At 41.8% G+C, this 15,159-nt stretch overlaps 1 protein-coding gene across 6 annotated transcripts in view; it reads left to right on the top strand.

Annotated features, from left to right (window-relative positions):
- KIAA0319 (KIAA0319 ortholog) overlaps positions 1 to 15,159 on the top strand; it is a 62,484-nt gene that overhangs the window by 4,598 nt on the left and 42,727 nt on the right. For 4 of the 6 annotated variants that reach the window (XM_053246896.1, XM_053246895.1, XM_053246894.1 and 1 more), the window contains exon 2: positions 5,154 to 5,306. The exons of 1 other annotated variant lie outside the window; for it this stretch is intronic. In XM_053246896.1, the coding sequence (XP_053102871.1) occupies positions 5,258 to 5,306 (49 nt within the window). In that variant the 5' untranslated portion in view covers positions 5,154 to 5,257. Of the gene's footprint in view, positions 1 to 5,153; positions 5,307 to 15,159 lie in introns of those variants that run through there. One more of the 6 variants, XM_053246900.1, reaches the window with a different exon arrangement.

Genomic DNA, 15,159 nt, shown 5'->3' with positions numbered 1-15,159 from the left:
GGGATGAGTTGGAAACTTGCTCTGGTCCAGCAAGGAAGTTCTAACAATGTTAAGGTGAAATGAAGATAGGACCCCTTTAAATCAGTGGAATTTATGAGCACTTAAGCTCCCCTGAATGCTGTAATCCTGTATGCCAGGAGCAGCCCTGAAACTTTAAAAGCTTATTATAATTTGAATATTTAATATTGACAACTACTTTCCTTATGAAGAAACATTTGCAGCTGGTAGTTAGAGAGAATTATCTTTGTGATCATCAGAGACTTGGCTAATACAAACCTCCTTTTTCTCAATTATACACATGGAAAATGTGCATTTCTTTATTAAGAAGTAAGCTTTTCCTTGTAATGTAGCCTTTGTAAATATGAATAATCTGTTCTCTCTAGGGGGGAAAAAACCTAAATATAAAAACCTGCTGCCTTCAGAAATAATTATTCTTGTTAAAAACTTTTCAACAAAAGAAATTCTCAAAGCATTTTACTCAGAAAAAGGAACGAGATGACTCCCGGTCTCCAAAGGACTCACAATCTTTTTAAAAAGCATGAGGAAGACACCAGTAGCAGCCACTGGATAGGGACAGTTGATATCCCCCAGCTAAATATAAGAGCCACCACTTCAAAAGGTGCCTCCTTGCCCAGTTAGCAGGGGGTAATCTAACAGTTAAATAGAGTTTAACTATTTCCTCATCTTTGGGACTTTCAGTTAAGTGTATATCCAGTGTGCCAGGAATGATTTCCGGCCATTTTGGGATCTTGGGTGGCTGTTGGTGATGATCTGGCCTTTGATCAGCTGTCTGTTCCCATGCATATTATGTTATTCTTGCAAATGCATTTGAAGCTAGGCTGCATCTGAAACAGCAGGTTGTCTGAAACAATGAGATCTCGTTTCTGTTTACCAAGTGTGTCACTATATGGAGTAAATCTTTTTAATAATGGCATTTTAATATCTTACCAGAGTAATTACACTGTTCATTGGCTTTTGCTGTGATTGGCTGTGGGTACTCTGTAACCTTTTAAAACCTCTCATCTCCTTGCTATTCACGGCAGCTCCAGCAATTGTTAACACAGACATTTGTTGATTAGGCAACTGCCATGTCTGCGTAATTATTCTGTTGCAAAGTGCCCTTTTAAATGAAGCATCACTTCTTTTTATTAACTAGCGATTGAGAATTTGGAATCTATCTCATGGGCAGGTGGTCCATCTAGAATATTGTAGAATAAGTGCCCTTGTAGCTGAGTGGCTTGATTAGGGTCCCCCACACCCTCACTAAATTATCAAAATTATTTGCTGTCTGATCTCTCAGTTTGACAAATTAGCATTTGCTAGAATTGGGGTCTGACATAAGATAAAGCCCTAAACAGCACGGGACCACCAGAATATGAAGGGCTGCCTTCTCCTGTGTAAATGTGCCCAATAGTTAAGAATCCTTTGGGCACCCTTCTTTGGGTGCCTCCACCTTCTGAGATGTGTGCTTGAACACCCTTCCCAGGCAGATTCAGAAAGCTCCAACATTATTGTGTTTCAGACCTTGGCTTTGGACCTTTTTGTTCTCCAGGGCTTTTAAGGACCGAATTGTTTCTGCTGTTTTTATTGATCTTTCTGCTTCTGTGGTTGACTGCTTATATTTTGTATCTCTGCTAGCCAGGATATATTAATGGCAATGATGAGCAATGAAATCTAAGGGCTTCTTCAGGCCTGACATTTTTATTATGTCAGGATGGTACAAGGCTGGAAGCTGGCAAAGTTGAGAAGGTAGAAGCTGGAGCCTGAAGTGCAGCAGGCAGTGCTGTGTTGACCAAGCTTTTAGCATTTATACACAGCCGGGAGTTGCTTGCTGCTTGCTCTTCTAACCTCAATAATTCTCTAGAAACATTGTGGTAAGCGATTTGCATTTAGGGACCATATTTAGTTTGGATGGAAATATTGTACATATTGTACATCTCTGTAAAAGATGGCAAGTAGCTTGAGATGCTTTTGCACTCCTCACTTCCCAAGCAGATATAATTTTCATAACATAAAGTGTGCCATCAAGTCGATTTTGACTCCGGGTGCTCACAGAGCCCTGTGGTTTTCTTTTGGTAGAATGCAGGAGGAGTTTACCATTGCCTCCTCCCGTGCAGCATGAGATGATGCCTTTCAGCATCTTCCTATATTGCTGCTGCCCGATATAGTACCATTGGGGATTTGAACTGGCAACCTTCTGCTTGTTAGTCAAGCATTTCCCCACTGTACCATTAGGTGGCTATTTTCATCACATACCTGCTAATAATGATGATGTGTATCATCTGTTTAGCAGTTCCTACAGTTCACAGTGCTTCAGATGTATTATCCTTTAATAATCTGTAGAACAACAATCCTGTAAATAAATATTAGTATCCCATCCCATATTACATTTGGAGTGACTGAGAGGGAGCCCTTGACTAAGATCACCTTGCAAGTTCACGAGAGAGGCAGGTTTTGAACCGGGGACTTCCTAATTCTTAAGCTTACAGGTGAAACTCGGAAAATTAGAATATCGTGCAAAAGTCCATTAATTTCAGTAATGCAAATTAAAAGGTGAAACTGATATATGAGACAGACGCATTACATGCAAAGCGAGATAAGTCAAGCCTTAATTTGTTATAATTGTGATGATCATGGCGTACAGCTCATGAAAACCCCAAATCCACAATCCCAGAAAATTAGAATATTACATGGAACCAAGAAGACAAGGATTGAAGAATAGAACAATATCGGTCCTCTGAAAAGTATAGAGTGTATTGTGCTTGATTGGCCAGCAAACTCGCCTGACTTGACCCCATAGAGAATCTATGGGGCATTGCCAAGAGAAGGATGAGAGACATGAGACCAAACAATGCAGAATTGCTGAAGGCCGCTAATGAAGCATCCTTGTCTTCCATAACACCTCATCAGTGCCACAGGCTGATAGCATCCATGCCACGCCGCATTGAGGCAGTAATTGCTGCAAAAGGGGCCCAAACCAAGTACTGAATACATATGCATGCTTCTACTTTTCAGAGGTCCGATATTGTTCTGTTCTACAATCCTTGTCTTCTTGGTTCCATGTAATATTCTAATTTTCTGAGATTGTGGATTTGGGGTTTTCATGAGCTGTACGCCATGATCATCACAATTATAACAAATTAAGGCTTGACTTATCTCGCTTTGCATGTAATGCGTCTGTCTCATATATCAGTTTCACCTTTTAATTTGCATTACTGAAATTAATGGACTTTTGCACGATATTCTATTTTTCTGAGTTTCACCTGTAGTCTCTTAGCCAGATGACTGCTAGTTCTCTAGCTCCATGCTAGTTACCTTGATTCTGTTTCATGTACATTTTGCAGTTGTTCCTGATGTAACTATTTCCCAATTGCATGTGCTTCTCTTCTAATATTTCATGCTGGGAGGAATGTCTTGTCCCTGATGTTTTGCAGAGATTTGGAGGTCAGTTCATACCTTCAGCAAAATCAAGTGGTAACACTTTTCTCTGCACCTTACCTCTGCAAGATGCAAATGGAAGGTTGTATATTTGAAGATTTCGCAGTTTTTAGGAGGACCCCACACTTCTTCCTGTTCCATGTCCTTGCCTTTTCAATTGGCAGGGAGCAGGATGGACAAATGGGAGGCCAATGATGAATGCTAGGGACACCACTGCTGTGCTGTGGCCACTAGTAGGGACAGTTGCTGACTCGTAAGTGAAGCGGTTGATGAATTCTGAATGGGTTGTGAAAGCTTGATGCTTATACTTGGAGTGGCCACCGGTGTTCTCTCTAATTTTTTTCATCCGTGTGCGGAATGAATTTTGTTCTGGGTGGCAGTATCAAGGCAGTGTGTGCACACATGCGTTGAGAGTGGGGCATTCCTGATGCAGCTGAGCGGGATCTAAAATTAACTGAGAAGACATAAAAAAACTTAGCACATGCATGTGCACATGCCTTAGAAGGCACACTGGTAGCCACCATGTTGGATCAAGATGGCAGATCAAAACAACTAACTCCATTACAGTCCCTCTCCCAAATGCCGTAAATTTTGGTTTCTACTGGGCTGTAAACACAAAAGTCATCTGGGACATGAACATGCACACAGACACATGGACATAGGGTTCTTGTAAACCTGCTTTCTTTTGGAAAGTAGTCTAAAAATGATTACTACCTAAGTGTTATGGGAGTGTTATCCAGTAGTAGCTGCACAAGTTTTTTTTTTTTTAAATTACACTTTGCAAATGGTAGTCTCCTAGTTTAAATTGCCTGTAGCCTACACCAGACAGAAACCATCACAACCTTTGCACAGAGGGAAAATGTTCTACCGGTTTTGTTGAATGAGTGCCCCTGACTGTAGGGCAAATCTGATCTGAAGTAGTTATTCTATGCATGTATATGTATAATTGTTGGTCAATTATGTTTGGATTTATTGTATTTTCTGTGTGTGTATTTATGTATATATTTATATATATATTTATGCACACATCTTTCCAATTAAAAAAAGAAAATGTGCTATGATAGGCTTATGGTCATGAATCCCTGTTTTATTTATTTGCATGCCGCTACTGCTGATCACAATATGCTGCAGTTTCCACAGGGGTTCTTCTGCAGAGGACTCTCTTGCAGCTTTAAAGAGTGACAGATATATGTGGTATATTTTGTTTGTTCGTTCCATTTTTATACCATCTTTCATAAGGCATCCCAAGGCAGTTTACAAAAGTTAAATACAATAAAATGTCATAAAAATCAAATTAAAAACCTTAAAATTAGTTAAACTGTAAAAACTATAACATACCAAAAAACCCACCACCATTTAAAAAAACACCAAAAAAACAAAAACAAAAAACCCCCAAAAGCTGAGAGACCTGGTGGCCTTTAAGGGGTAAAAACCTGAACAAATAAAATGGCCTTTTGTTGTTTTTAGAAGCAGCCACAGATGCCAAAGAGCAGACATTCACTGGGAGAACATTCCAAAGCCTGGGGGCAACAACAGAGAAGACCCTTTCCGCTGTCTTGATAATCTCCCCCTCCCCCGGTCTGTTATATCTTTCTTCACTCCAAGCAGGGGATAATTGTATGCTCCATCCTTTCTCTCTGCTTGTTCTGTGATAATCTGATAAATAATCTTGTAGTAGACCCTTCTTTGTATTTTTCTTTTTCTATGTCCTGCAGGTCTCCAGCTGGATATCAAACTATGTGAAGAGACTTAAAATAATATTGTAGACTCCTCAAATTTTTGATTGGAAGTAGAGTTGGCGTTGCCTTCTTGAAGGAGAATGGCTCTTGGATTAGCAGCCTTTTGCTTATTGTTGGGGGCCTTAACAGGTAGGAGTCCACTTCTAGTATTTTTGATATTATGACAGAGTACCATAACTTGCTTACAAGAGCAGTTGTGGGGGAAAGGTCCATGGGCCCAAGACTTCTCCACCATGCACCAAAACTTTTAAAAGACAGACAGAATAAAGGCTTTTGGAAATTGATGCTTCTTGACTTATTTGCAACAGACTCATGCATTCCTTTTGAAATGAAGGCTGTGTTAGAAATTAGCTGCTTAATGTCCTGGAATTGACAGGAGAGTCTCAATGTATGTGAGTAGGAAAACATTGCTGTAAATAATCCTACAATCGTTGTAAGCCTTGTATGTTTCCTGAATTGTTGTAACATCTTGACAGACCGATGTTTGATCATTTGTGCAAAATACTGTTTGGCTTGTTCCCTCATTGAGGATTAACTTTGATTTAACTCAATATTTCCCCCCTGTAATTCCATCTTCCCTCACCCACAGTATCCACATTTGGAAAAGATGTTTTACTATTCATAAAGTAGCTGTTTTTTAAGAGGCTTGCAATTTTTCACAGAAGATCTCAATAACATTAAAGTAACCCTCAGAGAGAATAAAATCTCTATTCATTATGTATGGAAACTTAAAAATGAATACAGCATAACTCTGCAGATCTTTGATGAATTTCCAACTTTTTGCTTTATGAAAGATTTTCATAAGCCCCAGCAAAGCTTGCCAGAGTTAAGCTTTTGTAGCATTTAGTTTATAAATTGGTTTTCCCTCCAGAAGTGTATACATCTGTGGATGAAAATATGTCTTCAGTTGAAAGCTGAAACTTTTGGCCTATTTGGTAAGATGGGTGGTTCTGCATGACCAAGAAGTGGAAGCAGGGCAAGTATGAATGACCCACAGTTTGGCTTTCGCTGCTTATGCTGTTATGTGCTTATGTTCTTTTATACCTGTGGTGAGATCCTTGGTCTCCAGTTGACCAGTGGTATTCATGAATCTCACTGAGATGAGTGTGTCCCACTTTGAACATGGTACTACAGACTGCAAAAGAAAAATATGACTGGCTCCTGTTTTATCTGCTTTTCTGTAACATATGAAATACCTCAAGTTCAAATCAGTACATTTCAGTGTGCAGTTGCCTTTTTGCCTCACTTTTTTGCTTTGTAAAACTGTCTCTATTAAATAGGCATTGCCAGTTCAGTCAATTCAGTGTTCTCTAGGAGCTACCAACTAGAATTATAATGTTGACTAATGAATGCTCTGTTAAAATGTGATCATTTTCTGCCCATATTTATCAATCTCTTGACTTAAAAATATATAACTTATACGTGCATCCCATTTATATATAGGATTCCCAGTGCTCTCCCATGCAGGTTACTGATCATGTCTATACTTGCTTAAAATCAACAACGATGCAACATCCCATGCTCCCAGACCATTTACTAGGCTTGTTTGCTTTATATTTATATAGCTGTGTTTCAGTATCATGCACCAAAACATGTAGGTATTGAACTACTGAAATGTAGCCACCCTATTTATGTATTGCTTTTACATTAAAAGGTCTCAAAACAGAAGGTATAGATTTCAAATGTCACTCAAATGACACCTGTTGACATCTAGACTAAGAAAGTGATGATGCTATGTGAGAAATGGTGTTGTTGTCAGTGGCTTTGACTAACTTACCCCACTAACTGAGCAAAGAGACACCTTTTTAAAGTGGTGGATCTCTTATATTAAGTAGGGTGAGAGCAACTGGCCCTATCCAACCCCAGTGTAGAATTGTTCCAGTAGTGTTGCTGTGTCTCTCTTGTGTTTCTTTTTAGATCGTGAGCCCTTTGGTGACAAGGAACCATCTTTATTTATTATTTACTTTTCTGTGTAAACTGCTTTGAGAACTTTGGTTGAAAAACGGTATGTATACAAAGTAACTCAGCAGCAGTGATCGTTCAGGAGGGAGAATTTCAATGACCTGCCCTCTCGAAAGCACGCTGTACCACACAAAAATGTGCCTCTGATGGTCAGGCAGTCCTCAGGGAAATATTGTTGTCAGGCTCAGGATGTTTCCGGGGCATACAGAAGTTGTTGAAATTCACCCTCCCACCCCCCATCCCTCCAGGTGAGTTCTGGTGCTGCATAAGTTGTGAACTCATTGGGAATTCTCCGCTTCTCACATAGGACCAGCACTTGATTAGTCAGCCACTGGGTTTTGCCCTTCATTTCAGTGCGAGAAGTTCTGCAGGCTCTTTTGGGGAATGTATAAGCTTTGCTTTCATTTCTTTTCCAAGCCACACATCTCCTGAGTAATACAGTTACCTAGTATCCTGTCCCAGGCTCAGCCTGGATCTCTGCCAAGGCAGGGAACCAAATGCACCAGACCCCGGACACCTCTGAGAGCCAGAACCATGGGCGGCACCAAGCAGAGATGTCATATTATATATGTGACATAGGGGTGCCATATGCAGGGCACAGCTCTCTGCTTGCTCACCCTCCCTTCCCATCATTGTTTTCAGTTGACTGCCCAGTTCACATGTACCCACAACAGAACATGTTGCAGTCTTACATCACTTAGGGAGTGAAGAAGACAGTCCCCAATGAGGAAGACTGGAGGAGTAGGAGGAGAAAGATGTCTTTAGCCCCCTCCCCTCCACTACTGAGACATCGGGGCATTGGACACTGCCACAAACTGGCTGAGCAAGTGATCTTTGGCTAGAGGGACATTTGTAACTTGTCCTGCCTATGGGTTTGCTTTATTCATGTACACTTCCATGTGGCATGGGTATTTGTCATGGGGAAGTGACTCCCATACCACTGTGGATGCATATGAATATGGCCTAAGATATCTTATAGGGTTTGATTCTGAGGAAGAACTTGGCACCAAAAAGTCAAATTACTAAAATGAGAGAGGGGAAATCATGATCTTAAAATACACACACACACACACGCCCCTACTATGTGTTATCTATTATGTAATATCCTAACTGATATTTTTGCAGGGACCCAGAAATTTGTCTAGAGACAGGCAAAAGGCATTTTGCTCTCTTAGCTGCTAGTTCCTCGTCAAACAGAATAAGCTTGAGTAAGTGGAGGATGGCTATTTTCCTTATAGAAGCAGCATGTGCCTTGCCCTGATCTTACTGCAGGTAAACAAGAAGCTCGCTCTTCTCTGGTGATGCAACAGCATCTAGTAAGCTCAGCTGAGAGTTCTGTCTCTGCTAGTAATGAGCTTTCTTGACCCCTGATTGGGCAAAATGATCTTTCATTTTGCCTCCTGCCAGTATAAGTGAAATGGGTTCTTTTCATAGTGATATTTCAGTTCTCCAAAAAGGGAAACTAGAACTTTGGACTCTAACTTGGATACAAACTTTAGCTGCCTGTTTGTGTCATAAACTATGTTTCAAGACATTAATTATGGTGATGCTTTTATAGCTCACTTGAACAACCACCATCTTATGGGACTGGGAATTGAGAAGCTGAATGAGTCTGTGAAGGACATTATTATAAGTGCAGTGTGTGAAGAGGAGAAACACTTGCATCAGAGATTCCTTTGAGGCCACGATAACCCTATCAGTCGTGTATTTTATGTTATATGAAAGTTTTATTTTATTTATTTATTTATTTATTTATTTATTTATTTATTTATTTGATTTATATACCGCCCTTCCAAAATGGCTCAGGGCGGTTTACAATTAAAACAACTTATAAAACAATGAAAAGCTAAAACAAATTAAAAACAATAAAACAACAACTAAAAATTTAAAAACATTTTAAAACAAAAATTAAACATTGTCCTCAGACCCCAGCTCAAGAAAACACGTAGACTTAGTATGGAAGAAAAGGGCCACAACTTTGTTAACTATTACACAAAGCATGGCAGACTGGAACACCAGGTGATTAATCACCCTTAGAGAACAGTGCGGGCCAATAGAAGCAGGTCAGAACTCTGAAATCCTACCCAGCGCCCTACTGGGCGACACACCCTGGCTCGGGAATGGGCAGGTACACTCCACCCAATTCCTTCAAAGCCGACCCCCCCTTCTGTAAGAGAGGATCTCAGAGGTCATTTCAAAAAAGTAGCAGAAAATTTCGTCAGAGATCATTTCCGGCCACCTAGGAACTGCAGATATATTTTAACCTCACCCCCCACCTGCCAAAGTCAGGTCTCAATGGCCTGACCACGGAAAACGCGGTTGTCAGGACTGTGTGTGCCGAGGTCCACCAAGGTCCACACACCTTGGTGTGTGCCAAGGTCCACCTTAATTCCAAGCAGGATCTCATCCAACAGCAGAATTAAGGATGCAGCACAACGCTATACCTTGGACACCTTAGCTCTCCTTCTCTCCCACTCTCTAGCTCCCCCAGCAATGGCCCCCAGCTCCCCAGTAATGCATAATTGTGACATTTCTTCACCCCACAGTTGATGTCCAGCACTTAGCAGCACAACTCCCTTGGCCTGGTTGGTTGGAAGGTTGGCCAAACAAAATTAAACTGAATTAAATTAAAGAAGAGGAGTTACCTTACTCCTCTCAGTGTTCCGGGGCAAGGAATACTCCAAGGCAACCTTTCCGCCCTCCAGCACTAAATTCTAAGCGTGGACATGGCTTCAGAGCTAGGGAAGGAGGAAAGTTCATTCACTCCCCCCTTCTCCTATCAGCAGGAGGAAAAAGGCCTGAGCTCCTCTCTAGGAGACAGTCAGACCAACAAGCCCATCCCGGCTGATCTCCTCATCCTCGGCAGCCCCTGGCTTACAGTGGGTATAGAAAAGAATCACCCCCTTTGATAGACCTTAAATTCTGGTTCCCTTACATCCTGAAATGAAAACACAAAGAAAATTCCCTTCACCAGCTGTACTTATCCAATGCAACCTATAACATCCAACTGAAAAACATCACAATTACAGTCCAGAAAAAGTGTCAGAAACAAAAAACAAGAATTACTGAGATTGAAAAAGGATCACCCCCCCCAATGTCAATATTTTGTTGAACCACCTTTTGCTTTAATAACAGCCTTGAGTCTGTTGGGATACTTCTCTATCAACCTTGCACATCTAGACGGAGCAATATTTGCCTACTCCTCCATACAGAACTGTTCAAGTTCGGTCACATTGGATGGTAGGTGTTGGTGGACTGCTATCTTCAAATCTCCCCACATATTTTCTATGGGATTTAGGTCTGGGCTCTGACTGGGCCACATGAGGACGTTCACTTTTTTCTCCTTCAGCCACTGTGTGGTCAATTTTGCTATGTGCTTCAGATCGTTGTCATGTTGAAAGGTGAATCTTCTGCCCATCCTCAACTGACTGGCAGAGGGTAGCAGGTTTTCTTCCAGAATCTGACGGTATTTTGCCCCATCCATTTTTCCTTCTACCCTAACGAGAGCCCCAGTCCCTGAGGCAGAGAAACACCCCCACAACAGGATGCTGCCACCTCCATGCTTCACTGTAGGTATGGTGTGTTGTGGATGGTGAGCTGCGTTGGATTTACGCCAGGTGTACTGTTTGGTGTTGAGGCCAAATAGTTCAATCTTGGTCTCATCTGACCATAAGACCTGTTTCCATTTGGCATCAGAATCTTCAAGGTGCCTTCTGGCAAAGCTCAAACGAGCTTTAATGTGGCCTTTCTTGAGAAGTGGCTTTCTCCTTGCGACCCTCCCGAACAAGCCACATCTGTGGAGCGCTCGTGAAATTGTTGTCACATGCACAGAACAACCACTCTTTGCCATGAAGTCCTTTAACTCCTTCAGAGTGGCCATTGGCCTCTTGGTAACCTCTCTTACCAGTTTCCTCCTTGCTCTTCCATCCAGTTTGGAGGGCCGACCGGATCCAGGGAGGATAGCAGTCCACCAACACCTACTGTACCATCCAATGTGACCGAACTTGAACAGTTCTGTATGGAGGAGTGGGCAAATATTGCTCTGTCTAGATGTGCAAGGTTGATAGAGAAGTATCCCAACAGACTCAAGGCTGTTATTAAAGCGAAAGGTGGTTCAACAAAATATTGACATTGGGGGTGTGTGTGTGTGATCCTTTTTCAATCTCAGTAATTCTTGTTTTTTATTTCTGACACTTTTTCTGGACTGTAATTGTGATGTTTTTCAGTTGGATGTTATAGGTTGCATTGGATAAGTACAGCTGGTGAAGGGAATTTTCTTTGTGTTTTCATTTCAGGATGTAAGGGAACCAGAATTTAAGGTCTATCAAAGGGGGTGATTCTTTTCTATACCCACTGTAAATAGAGCCCTGCATTTCAGACATTCCTCCCCCTTCCAACCTGCTCCGTCTTCCCTGGCTGACCCCTGGTTCCCAAAAGGGACTTGTTCTCTAACTCCACCCCCTTCCTTAATATCCCTGCACCCGTTTGCAGCTGTGGAGTTAATATCTTTTCTGCTCCCTTTCTACCAAGCTGTCGTCTCCTGGGCTGTCCCCGCCCATCCCCCAGCAGCTGTTGCACATCTCTCTGAGCCCTCCCTGACTCCTGAGAGATAATTGCTGGGGTTGCCATGGCGTTTGGAGCCCCCCGGCTTCCCTTGGCACCCTGTCGTTTTGCTGGGTACACAACCCTGTCTTGAGGGGGAGGGTAGGAACTCCCGCCAACTCCATTGCTGGAGTTTAGAGCATTCTATCTCTCTCCAGTCTTTGGCCTGCAGCTGCAAAAATTAAACCTAAAATGCAGAGAAGTTAACTCAGTCCAGTCTTCTGTGTGGTGCACAGATCAGGTAGAAATTGGCACTGGAGAGGCAGACCTGCTGCTGGCATTGTCATTGTTATCCTTCTCCTCTTCCTCCTCCTCCTCCTAGCTGTCGAAAGCAAGGGTGTCGCTTTCCTATGAAGACTCTTGTGCTGTGGTGCTGGGTGTGGCTACCTTTTCAAAGTACCTGGTCCTGGTGCTTTGCTTGATCCTGCTTTGCAGAACCCAGTTGGTGTCCTCATAGGGTTGCAAAGCAGCTTCCAGCTGCCTTTTGAACTCGACGCTGTGTTCCATCAGGGGATCAAGTTCGAAGACCTTGTCGGCCAAGGCAATCCCCAGCTGCAGAATCTCAGACAATCCCTTTTTGGTGAAGGGCTTGGAGAGCTCCTCCTCCTCTTCTTTCTCTTGTCTTTTTCCTCACTATCAGGAGCTGCCTAGATGATGTCCTTCAATTCTCCCTTTGTCAATTCCTCCTGATGGGTTTGGAGGAGTTCCTCCACCTCCAAGAAGCTCCACAGGAATGGCTCAAAAAACTCGCAAAGGCTCCACAGAGAGCTCCAAGAAGCCTCCAAAAGCTTCAGAGCAATGGATGCTAATAGCTCCCTAAGGATACCAAAGGCTACCCAAAATGGTTTTTAGAAGCACAAAAACCTCAAACAATGCAGACCAAAGCACTCCACCATCCTCCAAACTTCTCTTACAACCCACAAGCACATGTAGCAAGAGCATGAACATAAAAAGGCAGTACTGCATATGTTGAAAACCACGAATATGTGAAACTGCTTACTGCAGATCATAAAGTTGGGTATATATTGCTCAACTGCGGATATGCGGATAACGAGGGTCATCTGTCTAGCTTTGGTTAGTGTGATATAAATAGGAAATAGAGATATTAGGTCTCTCTGGTTCCTTATTACACAGTTCTTTCATTTCAAAGCAAATGGTCCCTCTCTTTTCCTGACCTCCTCTGGTTGGTAGATTCATATGATCATTTTGACAAGGTGACTGATATGGTGAACCTGCTCTGATGGGTGTGTGCGTGTGTGCATGTATGCTTGGCATCTTGATTGGTTTTGTTCCTGCTTTGGACACATTGCATTTAGATGCCAAGACTCTAGGCCACTGCTTTTTCTCAGTCCACATATTGAGATGTATTGTACTCTTTAGAATAGCTCCTTTTCTGGTATTGTTGCACACATGTGGACAAACATGCCTACCAGTGTTCCCCCTAAGGCATGTGTACGTGTGTGTGCTCACAAGTTTTTTGATGTCCGCTCAGTTAATTTTAGATCCTGCTCAGGGATCAGTTGAATCAGGAAGATTCCACTTGGAATGCATGTTTGTGCACACTGCCTTGATATTGTCATCCAGAACAAAATTCATACTGCACACAGACAAAAAACAATTAGAACACTGATGCCTACTTGTTTGTTATGCCATGCTCAGAAATGCATTTTCCTGAGGTTTCTAGAGAGAGATGCTGCCATATTGGCCACATAAAATAAATCACAAACAAATGCTTTTCATTAGGCCAGTTGCTGTTAGTGTAAGCGTGCAAAATTTCAAAAGAGACAGAAATCTTCCTCAGGCAAAGTTGCTTAGCAGTCCTCTGAGCTATACAGATCAAGTTGGTTGCCACATAGCTTTGCCCCAGTGTTTAGTCCTCCTTTTAAACATATAGTGTGGTTTCTCACCTCTGCCCATAAGTAGGAGGGAACTGGAGGTTCCTGCAGTGCTCATGTTCCCATGCAGCATGTCATCCAAACCTGCTCAAGTCCGGCTTGCAGCAGTCTTGTTATCGGCTTCAACCTGAAGTTTGTAACCAAGGGTTAAATCTGGCTTGATAGAGTTGGTGACAGATCAGTTTGACTGATTGCCACCCGGGCTTGAGTGGATTCGGATGACATGATGCACAGAGCACGTGCACTGCAGGAACCTCTGTTTCCCTCCTACTTACTTTGTACGTACTTGTGAGCAATCGTATGTACTTGTGTTTTGAAACTGCCACTGTTATATATTGATTTGATTGATTGATTGATTAAGTGCTATCAAGTCGGTGTCGACTCTTAGCAACCACATAGATGATTCTCTCCTGGATAATCTGTCTTCTGCTTGACCTTTAAGGTCTCTCAGTGGTGCATTCCTTGCTGTTGTAATCAAGTCCATACACCTTGTTGCTGGCTGTCCTCGTCTTCTCTTTCCTTCAACTGTCCCCAGCATTATGGACCTCTCAAGGGAGCTGGATCTTAACATAATGATGCATAATACTTATGTATCATAAGTATGATAGTTTGAGCCTGGTCATTTGTACCTCAAGTGAAAATTCTGGATTGATTTGTTCTATGATCCATTTATGCTGCTATTTAATTATTTACTGTCTTTAACTATGTTTATTATTGTAAGCCACTTTTTGTGCCTATTTTTATTGGGGCAGAAGTGCGTTGAATGAGTTGAAGTGGGGCAGAAGTGAATGTAGAACTGAATAATGAATGAATGAAATGTGGAAGTGCCAAAACAGGCTGATAGTTCCTCGTCCTCTTTACATGCTTCTGGGGTAATGTGTGTTTCATGCATATTATGTATATTTATTGCTCTTTATTCTACTTCATAAACCACTTTGGGCATTTAGCTAGGACAAAATATTTTAAGTATGTGTGTGTGTGTAAGTTGTGCCCACCCAATGAAGGGAGAAGGTGCAGAACGTTCTCCTCCACAAAATACTGTGGAAACATGACTTGTGCATATTTTTTGCTTCAGCACTTTCACATAGCACACATAGCCATGACCCCCCACCCCCCACCCCGGCTGCCCCCAATCTTCAGTTGCAATCTTAAGCATATTTATTTTGAAATAAAGTTCCACTGAAATCACTTGGACTTACTTCCAAACAAACATGGTTAGGATCCTGGCAGTAGTCACATTTTTAAACTGAATTTTAAATACTACTACTCTGATTACAGTATTTTTAGTCAACAAAAGTGTTCAAAGTGATTTACTTAGAAAAATAAATAACCTGAGATGATTCCCTGTCTCAAAAGGACTCACAGTCTTAAGCAAACAAACAAGATATATCCCCCACTGCTAAAAATACTGAATTATAAAAGTCATTTTCTAAAAACAAAATGAGTGTACATTTTAAAAGGAAGGAAAACATTAGAGATGTTTTGTATTGCTTTTTAAATAGACTTTTGTGGGGGGCTGTGCT

This window comes from Hemicordylus capensis, chromosome 4 (genome assembly GCF_027244095.1).
Source record: "Hemicordylus capensis ecotype Gifberg chromosome 4, rHemCap1.1.pri, whole genome shotgun sequence".
NCBI classification, from domain to species: Eukaryota; Metazoa; Chordata; class Lepidosauria; order Squamata; family Cordylidae; genus Hemicordylus; species Hemicordylus capensis.
Note: the sequence above shows the minus strand (reverse complement) of the source record. Positions and strands in the feature narration are given on the sequence as shown.